We start from the raw sequence: 13,840 nt of genomic DNA on the forward strand, positions 1-13,840 counted from the left end.
ACAAAGCTAAACAGCAATTACACTCAATTCTAAATTCTAAAACTAATTTCTTCAAAACAAATTATAAACATGGATTTTAATGTTTTTCAAAAATTAAAATATTTGAAAAATAATTTGTAAAAGCAAAAAGGCAAGACATTCAAACTCTAACATGATGATAGGTATAGAAAGAAAAAACCATCAAGTTTAAAATGGACGGTTATATCTTATTCCTTTACCCTATGTTGTGCACAAGCATGATAACATGTTACCACATCACCACTAAGCAGCAAAGAGTCAACAACATTTCAGAAGTAGGATTATCTTGCTCAGTTTTACAAATGCTAACTTTTACCCTACCATCAAGGAGACAGTCAAAGTGAAGGCACTGTAGGTATTCTCTCTCTCTCATAAAGCCATTCAGGGGTGTTGCCCAGCCTTCTGCCAGCACTTGCACCCACTGCATATCCACCTTGTAAAGAAATAGAGAAATAGACTTACAGCAAATAAAAGCTGTTGCTCGCTGATTTACATCAGGTCTTATGATTAATCATAATAGATCATAATTTACCCATAAAACACAGATGGTATAAATTTCTCGGTATTACAGTTTTTAATCACAAAGAATTCAAAGTGTCCACAATTAAGAAAAAAGAGCAACTTGTTCCTCACTGTTCATATTTCTGGCTATTTTCCAATCCTTACACTAGATCAAATGTCCATGTGTTAAAAAACAAACCAACAAAAACACAGCAAACTTTATTTGTAAATGTTTGATAAAGTTCAACTTAACAGAATTAGGAAGTCCCACTTGCATTTAATTTTTTAACAAAGCAAGATAACCAAGAGGGTAAAAAAAAAAAAAAGCCAAACAAAAACAAAACAAAAAAAACCAAAAAAAAACAAACACACACAAAAAAAACCCCATATACAATTACTACAAAAAAAAAAAAAAAAAAAAAAAAAAAAAAAAAAAAAAAAAAACCAAAAACAGAATTATAGAATCATAGAATAGCTAGGGTTGGAAAGGACCTTAAGATCACCAAGTTCCAACCCCCTTGCCATGGGCAGGGACACCTCACACTAAACCATGCCACCCAAGGCTCTGTCCAACCTGGCCTTGAACACCACCAGGGATGGTATTCAAGTACAATGTACAACTTGTATTGTTCAATGTACAACTTCCAGTGCCTCACCACCCTTACAGGAAAGAACTTCCTCCTTAGATCCAATCTAAACTTCCCCTGTTTAACCCATTACCCCTTGTCCTGTCACTACAGTCCCTAACGAATAGTCCATCCCCAGCATCCTTGTAGCTCCCCTTCAGATACTGGAAGGCTGCTATGAGATCTCCACGCAGCCTTCTCTTCTCCAGGCTGAACAGTTCCAACTTTCTCAGCCTGTCTTCATACAGGAAGTGCTCCAGTCCCCTGATCATCCTCGTGGCCCTCCTCTGGACTTGTTCCAACAGTTCCATGTCCTTTTTATGTTGAGGACACCAGAAGTGCACACAATACTCTAAGTGGGGTCTCACGAGAGCAGAGTAGAGGGGCAGGATCATCTCCCTCGACCTGCTGGTCACGCTCTTTTTGATGCAGCCCAGGATATGGTTGGCTTTCTGGGCTGCGTGTGCACAAAATTTAAGTCTACAGAGAAACGATCATATCTACTTCATTGTTTTGTGGTTGGTATTGTGTTGGTTTTTTGTGCGGTTTTTTTGGTTTGGTTTTTTTTTTCTCTCTCTCTTCCCCCATTAGAACATGTTCATGCTACTTTTCTGGCTTCCAGCAGTGGAAAAGCATGGATCAACTTGATCAACGCTATTCTTTGGTCAAATGCAATATGTTCCAACTAAAATAAATTGGACAAAGGTGCTTCTGGCTCTGTCTCTGTTCTACCTCATCATCTTTTTGAAAGAGCTACGCCTAAACATACATCCAATGCATGACTTTTTTCACTGGCTTTTTGACAGTATTACTAGAATTTAAAGCTAAGTATTTGGTCTAGGAGCTGACTGAGCTCAGAGTTCAGCCTCTGCAGTGAGTAACTTGACTTTGAGGGACTGAGACAACATACTAAGCACTGCAGTAAATAGTCTTAATGTTTGTCTAGCCTTCTACTACTAATAATTTTTAATACTTGCTTTAACTGCATCTTACTAGATTCACATATGTGTTTGTAAAACTATTGCTTTGATGGGGAATAAATATTTAAGATCATGATTAAATTTCCTTAGTGTCCCATTCTAAATTGCTCCCCCTGTAACCTCAAAAATCTAGAAAATCCTTTCCCCCTGCACTCCCAACTAGTGGTTTGTTAAATATCAAGCAAGTGTATAACAAACTTGACAAGAGAATGTGTGTTGTACTTGTATCAGCATAAATTAAAGAGTGTAATAACATTAGTCATGCTCTTTGAAAGAGACTTGCACAAGCAAAACCTGTCCTTGTCAAAGACTTGACCAGGTCTTAGTAATGCACATGCAGAAATAATAGAGGCCACACACTAAGTCACAGTGTGACTGCTTAAATGCAAAGGAAGGAAATTCCCTGTGAGCTAATACCTCTTAAACTAAACTAAGTACTAGTCCCAAGAGTATTTTACTTCTTGATTGTCTCACTAGTTTCTGTAATAAAAATTTTCTTTCCAATCTGTTTTAAGATGAGACCTGTTAATATTCAACCCCATAAATCTCATGGTAGATGAGAAAATGAACATGAGCTGGCAGTGTGCACTCGCAGCCCAGAAAGCCAACCATATCCTGGGCTGCATCAAAAGGAGGGTGACCAGCTGGTCGAAGGAGGTGATCCTGCCCCTCTACTCTGCTCTCGTGAGACCCCACTTAGAGTATTGTGTGCACTTCTGGTGTCCTCAACATAAAAAGGACACGGAACTGTTGGAACAAGTCCAGAGGAGGGCCACGAGGATGATCAGGGGACTGGAGCACCTCCCGTATGAAGACAGGCTGAGAAAGTTGGGGCTGTTCAGCCTGGAGAAAAGAAGGCTGCATGGAGATCTCACAGCAGCCTTCCAGGATCTGAAGGGGAGCTATAGGGATGCTGGGGATGGACTACTCATCAGCAACTGTAGTGATAGGACAAGGGGCAATGGGTTCAAACTTAAACAGGAGAAGTTTAGATTGGATATAAGGAAGAAGTTCTTTCCTGTGAGGGTGGTGAGGCACTGGAATGGGTTGCCCAGGGAAGTTGTGAATGCCCCATCCATGGCAGTGTTCAAGGCCGGGTTGGATGAGGCCTTGGGTGACATGGTTTAGTGAGGGGTGTCCCTACCCATGGCAGGGGGGTTGGAACTTGGTGATCTTAAGGTCCTTTCCAGCCCTAACTATTCTCTGATTCTATGATTTGCAGCTGTTTGAGCCTGGTATATATAAAGGTCACTATCGTTCAGCTGAAGGTTACCAACAAGAATAATCAAAAACAAAAAAATCATTGTTGTTATTCTAGAAGTAACTACTCATACAAGACATGCCAGGCATGGTTTACTCCATGGACTGGGGGAGAAGGGTAGGTGTGTGGGAGGAAATCACTGTAAATTTAATCTCCAGGCTTGGGATAAACTAAGTAACACTATAGCAGACATAATGCATTAAATTACAAAGATTCATTTGTTATCTCTAGTAACTGATTAAAGAAAACACAGATGCTGTGATTTCTCTCAAGAAGGGGGCGGGGGGGGAAGGGGGAAGTATATCAAGATACATTCTGTAAGCAGTACAGGTATTTTGACTTTATCTCCTTCCACTGGGCAACAGATTGTATTTCAACTTCATCAGTGAGATAACTGAACACACAATACCTTATTTATTTCCAAGGTTAACAAAGACTCAGCATCAGTTTTGGCCAACTGTAGCTTGTTTTCTGGCACATAAAGCTCTTTTACCTCATAAGAGGCATCCACTGGTACAATATCCTGTATAAAAAGAATAAACAGAACTTAGTGTTTGCTCAGAATGCTTCTTGGACTCTGAACACATGGTCAAGAAGTAAAATTCTAATGTTGCACTACTCTGTAGCAAGAGTTTATTCATTGTTTTACTCATTTAAAAGCCAGTACTGTCCAAGATTATGATATATTGCTAGCCAAGCTGCTAGCTTCAATAATTCAAGTGAAACATTCTGACAAGTGATTTTTTTGTATATCTTAAGTACCCCATATAATATTTTCCTAGAAAATATTTCAACTATTGAATTAAATGCATTTTTATGACTTATTAATGCCTACAGTATCTACAGCAGAAAGGAAGACTACACTTTTATACTTGCTAAAGAAGTAAAAAGAGATGTTTTAGACATGAGGCATTTGTAAATTTGAGCCATTTACTATACAATATACATCAGAAGTGGTAACATGGAGTACAAAAAATCCTCTCAAATAAAAGTGATTCATACAGAAGTACAAATTAAATGTATTACCTACAGCTAATGATACAAAGCCAGTGTCCTAATCTACATACTAACAGAACATTTAAATGAGAACTCATCTGCATATATATATATGCAGTTAACTGAAATCTAGTCTTATAACCAGAAGCCCACAGAATATAGATTTTTCTTAATTTGGAAAAAAATCACTTTTCCTTCACATATTTTAAACAAGACAAGATTCCACGACACTCAAGGCTCAAGACGTTAAACTTCTCATAAGATATGAATATAAGGATAAAATCATTAAAAAAAAAAAAAAAAAGTCAGTAAAACCAGCTGACAGTTCTTTTTAAAAAATGTTTTTCAGAGTTTTGGAAATTTTCATGAAGTAATGTTTTACTTTTTGAGGGGAAAAAAAAAAAAAAAAGCTTACCTTTATAGCAAAGTATATACAGACCCATATAAAGGATAAAGAAATAATCTTTCTTTTCCCAATGTACACAGGTATGCTTGCAGGAAAAACCAAGTTTGCCTGAGAATTTTAAACTGCTTATTCAAGCACTTATCAGATATTAGGCACTACCTCCATGGAAAGTAAAACAAAGGGAGCAGGATGATGAAAGCAAGTGGGAGATAAAATGGCTGCAGGCATAAAAAGACACGGAGAGTCTCACTGGCTGTTACATAATTCATAGCTCCAAAGACAAACAAAAGCAAAACAAATTAAACTAGCACTTAGCAATTGTGATTTATAAGTTCAGCCCATTACATATCAGACGTCATTTGGGAAGCTGATTTTATTAGATAGTAAGTTAGGCAAAACCCGCCTTCTTTTTCTCTGCCTGAACAGCAGTACTACAGCCCAGGAGAGCTGCAGCAGACTCCCAGAATCAAACGAAGGTATTGCCTCCTGTAAAGAACAGCAGACCTTAAAAGCATAATGACTGACTACACATTATGCTGCTTCACTGAAGATTCCCCTCTGGAGCCTAGGTCATCACCATGCTAGAACGTCCTAATTTTACAAACCATCAAAGCTGAAAATATATGTGCCTATTAAAAGGTCTACTCAAATAACATCCTGGTTTTAGTGTCACACTAATGGACAAAACAATAGAGAAAAAGGTTTCACAATGCAGTTTCTGCGAACAACCCACCTCAGTATAAGGATGTTAAGTAGCCTGAAGATAGTGCTATCAACACTGAGTCAGACATTTAGAGAATTTGCAGGATTACTAAACCTAGAATCCTTTGCAGACATAAAAAATGTAATTTAAAACAACATCTTAGGTTTTTAAAAAAGAGGAATCCATAGGTCTTTAAACTGTATGAATTTTAAGAAAACTCTAGGCTAGCAAGCCATCTAGTGACTACTTTAAGATAGTAACTTCTCAAAAGTCCATTCTACCAGAAGACAAGTTACACAATATTCCTCAACATTTATTATTTCTGAATGCATTCATATGAAAAACAGCAAAATAATAAACAAATAACCTAGATGCTTTATGGGAATTTGCCTCTTTAGACTGCTGTGGCAGGTTCTTTGCTAGTGCTGTCAATCCTCAACATACTGTAAAGAAAGGGCCTCCAGGCAAGTTTCCAGCAGATGGGCATTCCACAAGTGAAATCAAATTTATATCACTGAATGACTAGTCTTACAAATTCATATTAATTAAGGTGTGAGGCCACTGAATTATTTACATATTGAAAAAAACAGAGGTATTTGTGCAACTATAGTAATTACTGCCTTGGTACTTATACCTTGCAGGCAAATTTGCAAGTACCTTAAGTACAGGGAAAACTGAAAAACAGTAACAGCTGTGATCTTAACAGAGAGGAGTACGATTTTCCGGACTGAAACCCTCTGCTCATTATGTTATGTTCTATCACTTCTTAAATTCACTTCAGCCATAGAAAAACTACTACTCTTGTGCCAACAAGAGGAATTTCTGACCACAGGCATTCACTGCTGTTTCTCTCACATGTGTAAAGACACCTTTACACATTTATTTTGTTCAAAATAAGTCATGTTTAGCTTACACAGTACATCTGTATCAACCTAAATCATTTTGACTGAAAACATCTCTGAAATACTCATACAAACCTATCAGTCAGCAGATCTACCTGGATGACTGTTGCTCAACCAGTCTCTCTGCGATTAACAGTGACTCTGAACCAAAACCTTGTCTGTGCCCTGCCCCAGAAGTTAAAAACAAGAGAAGAAAGCAGAATAGATAACAAAAACGACACCATCACAGTATTTAATGATCATGCAATTCAGTGTAACTAGAGCTTGTTCTTTTAATAACAACTCCAAAATTATACATGCCTTTTTTTTTTTTTTTTTTTTTTTTTACCAAGTTGAGCTACTGAAATCTATTTCTGTAACATTCAGTAGTATATTTTCAGAAGAAAGCAATCACAACCAAAGCAGACATGTTTCACAAATAGGAATTCTATGACTTAAAATACAGGAAGTTCTGTGTACTTTCCTAAGCATAAGAAGAAATCAATGTTTTATTAATGTGGAAAGTAGAAAAGTTAAGTACTGAGGTGTGGATTTTTAAAATTATGCTTAGAAGCTTATACTGCTCACTCTGGCTTACATCTTTCTTGTTAAGTGTTTAAATCTTCAGTGCAATAGTATAAAACTAATAGTGTAATTTTGCATATCATTTACACAGAGTGTTTTGTTTTCCCCCTCAGCTTCTCACACAAAGTAACTATTAGCCTAATTTGAGAATTATGGAGGGGCCTGCAAAGGTCATCTAGTCCTACCTTCTGCTCAAAACTGGATCCAGTACAGCAGGCTGTTCAGGACCTGGCCAATCAAGTTTTGAATATCTGAATGGCTGGAACATCACAAACTCTCAGGGAAACTTGTTCTAATATTAGATCATCTTTACAGTAAAAAGGTATTATTCTCCTATGCCTAGCTTGAATTTCCCATATTTCATCTCATGTCTGTTGCCCCTCATGCTACCCTTGCGCACCTCTGACAAAAGCCTTAATCTGTCTTCTTTATACTCTCCCACTGCAGTGCTAAAAACAGCAAAAAGATCTCATTTAGCCTTCTCTTCTCCAGGCTTAACAAGTCCAGTTCCCCTCAGCCTTTCCTTTACAGCAATATGCGCCAGTCCCTGACCGCCCTAGTGGCTTCCCACCCAACTAACTCACGTCTTATGAAAACCAGTTAGTCTCACTCATTTCTGTATATTTTCCAAGACCAACCAAAGTTTGCATGTTAAGGGGAAAAAAAAAAGAAAAAAAAAAAAGAAAAAAAAGAGACTGACTTCCAAGAACAAGCCTTATCTTCTATACTGTGTTCCTAATTCTGACCATTCCAAAGTACAGAATTTAAATACAATTGCAGGGAATTGTATGAACAGAGCTAGGAAACCAGTACTGCATAACCATGAGGAGCACCTTCCCAAATACCAGTGTAATGCCAAGCTTAGATAGGAAATGGTCTGTAATTGTTGGGGGATGGGTAGGAGATGGAAGAAGGGACACAATGTTTATATACACCCAATGGATTGATCTAAACAGTAGAAGAAGGGTGTGATCAAATTCCAGTTTAGGGGATGGCATTGCAGAACTGCCATAAACTGACATCCGTTAAGTGTGGGACTTTTACAAAAAGTTGAAAGTTCAAAGTTTCAAGTTACCTACTGGAAATTCAACTCTTCCCTTGCGCAATTTTGCACTTCCTTAACAGGAAAGGTGGCATTTCTGAACTATGACTTCTTCAGAAAATACTTTCCAGGCTAAATATTGAATTTATTCCATAGTAAGGAAATACAAACTTTGTGCAATGGGCTACATCAGCTACATTTGTTGACAAGAAAAACAAGAACAAAACCAACTAAATCTTTACAGCCAAACACCTGCACTAGGCTTGTCTGACTCCACTAGAAAATGTCAGCAGATTTGAAGTCAAATTTATCAAGCTCAAAGGCCACAAAAGTCTTTCGGGGGGGTGGGGGGGGTAGGGGGGTGGTGTTGGAAGAAAATAAGTGTGTATAGTACTGAAAGCAGCTGGGGGTGACACTTGGTAGCTGGAGGAGATAATCATCAGTACCTTGAATTCTAGATCCCTACAAAGAACTTTCAAGTGTATATTGCATTTACGTGCAAAGAAACCAAGCCATATGACCCTCAAAACCAAGTTATACCACACAAAAACTTTCCAGAATCAATATCTGCTTATAACTCCTTTTTCTGCGTGGTTACCTCCCTTTTTCTTCCATAAAGGGCTGAACACAGTTTTGGAAAAGTCCTGCTAAATTTGCTTCAGAGTTCTTTTCAAATAATATGAAAAATTCTAAGAATTCTACTACCTACAAAACAGCTGTGTTTCAAATTCTTGGTTAATAAACTTCTGTATGTATATCTATCTCTGCCACAATACACACTTATACAGTTCCAATTGTTTTCTCTCTTCTGCCATTGTCTGAACTACTACATAAAAACACTCCTTGAAATTCAAGGACTACCAACACTTTGAATGGATTTCTTCCCAAACATTTTCACAGCTACTGAAACAAAACAAGCATCACAAATTATTTTTAATACTGCTTGCCTATGGTCTTTTTTCTTCACAAATCACAATGGATTATTCAAGAACACCACAGACACAGCTTGTTCCAACTAAAGGAAACCTACAGAAGTTATACTCTCAAGCTATCACTGAATTAAGATGGCGTGAGAACAAGACATGCCTGTTCAGCCATGCCTTGGTTTCATTGTCTTTCACTGAAGCAAGCAACCACTAAGATATCTTGGCATTCATGAGACTGCTGTCTACAAAGAAAGAAAAATCTGTGCTAAGATGTGCCTTAAGCAAAGGACAGAGCTAAGCTGACTGGGCTAGGAGCCAGCATTCAGCACTGTAAACCAAGCATGCTAACGCAAGACTTTGGGAATCACCATCTCGGCACACACAACATTGGTTGCTACAATTATGAAACTTAGTGAATTGTTCTTCTGAGCAGCAGGCATATGGCTTCCCACAGTCAGGAACTGTAACCTCCCATACACAGGACTCTGATACACCACTCTCCTTTTTTCTTCCAAAAAACATTCACATGAGCATTAGGGTAAAAATCATAGAACCACAGAACCTTTTGGGCTGGAAGGAACCTTAAAGTTCATCCAGTTCCAATCCTCCTGCCATGGGCAGGGCCGCCTTCCACCAGACCAGGTTGCTCAAAGCCCCATCCAAACTGGCCTTGAACACTTCTGCCATGGTTTTCTGCCCTGTTTTATCTCCTGTGCAACCTTAAGCAAGCTGTGAGTTTTAAGCAAAACAAAGCAAACAGTTTTATTGAAAATTTAGATACAAGAGACTAAATCTCACTAGAACTGTACTGGCACAGAGGGCTAAAATTAACTCCATGCTCACTACATGATGAAGTCTTTTGCTTGTAGCAACTTCAACACTTGGTGGAGCTTTACTCAAGCTACACCCTAGATTTCCAGAACATCCACCTCACAAAAACGAACAAATCCATCACAAAACACATGAATAATTGTCTGCTGGAGTATCAAAATTAATTGTTTAAAAAGTCATCTGCTCACTACCCACTGACTATAGATAAGAATGTAAGGAGACATTTCTTCTTCATGAAGATTAGCAAACTCTGGCTATCTGGTTTCAAGAGGCTATCTTATGGCTGCCTTCACTTTTAGTAAGGCTTGGGTTTTGGGAGTTTTGTTGTTTTGTTTTTTGGGGGTTTTTTTGGACTGGCTTTTCGTGGGTGGTTTTGGGGGGTTTGTTTGTTTCTTTGGTCTTTTGCCTTTTTTTTTGTTGTTGTTGTTTTTTTGTTTTGTTTTGTGCATGGGTTTTTTGGTGTGGGGTTTTTGGGGATTTTTTTTTGGGGGGGGGAGGTGTGGTTATCTAGGTTTTTTTTCTTTGTTTTAGGGTTTTTATGTTGGGTTTGTTTTGCTTTGGTTGGTTGGTTTTTTTAGGTTGGTTAATGAACTGAATCACTTAGCAGACAATCGGAGGAGGCCCAGAGGCTTGAAAAGGGATGGTGTAGACTGCATGCATGAACAAGGAGAGTCTTACCTTTTCAGAAGCTATGAACCATTACCTCAACTCAGGCATGCAAAGAAGAACAGATTCCTGAACAAGTCCTTACTCAACTGCAGGACCACTTTTACTAGTGCAGGAAAAACAGTGTAAACCAGGTAAACTAGACACAACCACAGCACCCCTATTTAAGCCAGCTCAAAGTACTGTGTGAGTGCATCCCTGGCTCTTCCTACCTGCCGTATATATTAACTTGTACAATATAGAGACAAAGTAAAAAAATTCAGAATCTTTAAAATTGGTTGCTATCATTTGCTAAGTCAGCATTGATCACTGGTTCTGTAACAACTGACACAGCCTTCTCTCCCTTCCAGTTTTCAGTTATGATAATTAATATAACTTGATTTTCCACTTGTTCAATTTTTTTTTTTCCACTTGGAGATCAAAGTTGTTGCAATGTTTAGGTTTAAAAATGAAGCACACATTAGGACAAGTTTATAAGCTAGAATTTAAAGATGAATAAGCCTTTAACTCTTAAAAACTGTCTTTGCTTTTCCCAGAACATACAGTCAGACAACAGGCACAAATGCTTTGAAAAAAGTTACTAAGATATATCAGCATTTCTGCTCACCCTTTCTTGAAGAAGTTCCACAACTTGTTGTATACAGTCATTCACATCACAGGAATCAGTTTTCAGCACAAGCTCTGGGGCTTCTGGTTTTTCATACTCTGAGTCAATCCCAGTAAAACCTACAGGACGTAAGACAAAAATCTTAAGCAACTTTTCCCAAAGGATTACTCCATTTTAACAATGTTCTCAGACAGTTTTCTATATATAAACCAACATGACAGGCAAGAGCACAGGGTTTTAACTTTCTTAAATGCAGCATTTCTTAGAGAAATCAACAGGTTTTTTTCTTAATCAGACCATCTGCTAATCCTGCTACATGACCGCATCAAACTTCAGCATTTTGCAGCACATGCACAGCTCATTTTTGTTGGCAAGTTATTTGATTTATACTGTGAAGAAACAAAGAAGCAATGGCAGTAGAACTCTGCACATCAACCCAGAGTCAGTCATCCATCCGCTGTCCTTCATTATTAGCTGTGATGTTCTGGGTTTTTTTGAACACAAAGCATGATGTCCAACAACCAGTATATAGGTGAATTTACACTCATGACACCAGGCAGTACTCAGAAGAGTAAGAAATTCCAACATCTATTACCTTAGTTCAGCTAATAAATCCATTTTAAGATAGCTGTTAATATGAAGTAGATGTGTGTGTTTACTATGGTTGTAACAACTACTGCCACAGACACTACAAGCTACAGCGAGCTTGTTCTGGCCTACTTAGCCAGCAATCTGATTTGAAAAGGAGATTCTAACTGATCATACATAAACAAGGAGGAAAAAAAATCAAAGATAAAGGCAAAGCATGTAAGGCCTACAAGTCAGATCTGCAGCAGAAATATCAGCTGAGCTACAGCCACCGAACATCTGCATCCTGCACAACTACAAACATTAAAACTGAGTTTTTCACTTCAGTCTTAAATACTCTGAAAATTAGTAGCAGAATTCCTCACCTAAGAAAAAGACTGCTGCAGTACCTCATGTGATAAATAAAATCCAATATCTGTATCAAAGCCTGTATACTTTATAGCTATCTGATTTTAGGAGCAGTGGGAACAGGAGACAAACAAAGTGTCTCATTACCACGGCCAGAGAAAAAGGTGGTGACAGTTGCTCACTTCTGTGAACAGACAAGTTCATTTAATTTTCATCCTTCGTATATCAGATAGGTTATAAGATACAGCCAGTGCTAGACCCACTTGTAACTTACTCAGCCACTGTATACCTCACCACCACTTTTAAAGTAACACAATTCCATTATGGAGCTTGTAAAATTCACGAAGTATTACAGAAGTTCTACAGCACAAACACAGATTCTGTACAGACATGGTAGTCCTGGAGTAACAGTTGGACTTGATCATCTTAAAGGTCTTTTCCAACCTATTTGATTCTATGATTTGTATGGTGCCATCTCAAGCCACCTTGCTATGATTCTGAGCAAACCTTAGGTCAGCCTTATTTATTCCTGGTCTTCACAGGACATATTTGGTAGCATTAGAAGTATCAAATAATCAATAATGTGCAATGTCTTAGATTTCCTGAATTTTTATAACTGTTTTGATAAATGCTGAGTTCATCATTACAACATCAGTAAACTCAGCTCAGGAAAACGGTTACTTTAAAAATTGTTATCATCAGCCTTTGCAAACTATGATACAGAGTAGAGAAGCATTTGAAACAATATTTGCAATGAGTGATTGCATACTTAGGCTTTTTTTATTGCAGGCTGCTGTTACATCTTGATCTGAGGCTAGGGATATGAAGTCATTTTCATGGGCACTAGCACAGAACCCCAATTTCAAAAAGTTTCTTCAGAAATCTTCAGCATCCTCATAGCTAAATTGAGGAAGTGTGGCCTGGATGATCAGGTAGTGAGATGGACTGCGAACTGGCTGAAGGACAGAAGCCAGAGAGTTGTAGTCTATGGGGCGGAGTCCAGTTGGAGGCCTGTATCTAGTGGAGTGCCTCAAGGGTCAGTATTGGGACCAGTATTATTTAATATATTCATCAATGATTTAGATGAGGGAATTGAGTGTACTGTCAGCAAGTTTGCTGATGACACTAAGCTGGGAGGAATGGCTGACACGCCAGAAGGCTGTGCTGCCATCCAGCGAGACCTGGACAGGCTGGAGAGTTGGGCAGGGAGAAACTTGATGAAATATAACAAGGGAAAGTGTAGAGTCCTGCATCTGGGCAGGAACAACCCCAGGTTCCAGTATAGGTTGGGGAACGACCTGTTAGAGAGTAGTGTAGGGGAGAGGGACCTGGGGGTCCTAGTGGACAGCAGGATGACCATGAGCCAACACTGTGCCCTTGTGGCCAAGAAGGCCAATGGCATCCTGGGGTGTATTAGAAGGGGGGTGGTCAGTAGGTCGAGAGAGGTCCTCCTTCCCCTCTACTCGGCCCTGGTGAGACCGCATCTGGAATATTGTGTCCAGTTCTGGGCCCCTCAGTTCAAGAAGGACAGGGACCTGCTGGAGAGAGTCCAGCACAGGGCGACAAAGATGATTAAGGGAGTGGAGCATCTCCCTTATGAGGAAAGGCTGAGGGAGCTGGGTCTCTATAGTTTGGAGAAGAGGAGACTGCGGGGGGACCTTATTAGTGTATATAAATATATAAAGGGGGGGTGTCATGAGGATGGAGCCAGGCTCTTCTCAATGGCAAACTATGATAAGACAAGGGGTAATGGGTATAAACTGGAACACAAGAGGTTCCACTTAAACTTGAGAAGAAACTTCTTCTCAGTGAGGGTGACAGAACACTGGAACAGGCTGCCCAGGGAGGTTGTGGAGTCTCCTTCTCTGGAGACAT

The 13,840-nt window shown here is 38.9% G+C and overlaps 1 protein-coding gene across 1 annotated transcript in view; it reads right to left on the minus strand.

Annotated features, from left to right (window-relative positions):
- The window catches only part of PAPSS1 (3'-phosphoadenosine 5'-phosphosulfate synthase 1), a gene marked incomplete at its 5' end in the record, with an annotated part of 47,585 nt that overhangs the window by 20,517 nt on the left and 13,228 nt on the right, over window positions 1-13,840 (minus strand). Inside the window, 3 exons of the mRNA XM_080639158.1 lie at window positions 340-451; window positions 3,796-3,909; window positions 11,030-11,148. Coding sequence (XP_080495284.1) covers window positions 340-451; window positions 3,796-3,909; window positions 11,030-11,148 — 345 coding nt within the window. The remainder of the gene's footprint in view (window positions 1-339; window positions 452-3,795; window positions 3,910-11,029; window positions 11,149-13,840) is intronic.

This window comes from Psittacula echo, assembly GCF_963264785.1.
Source record: "Psittacula echo genome assembly, chromosome: 1".
Taxonomy (NCBI): domain Eukaryota; kingdom Metazoa; phylum Chordata; class Aves; order Psittaciformes; family Psittacidae; genus Psittacula; species Psittacula echo.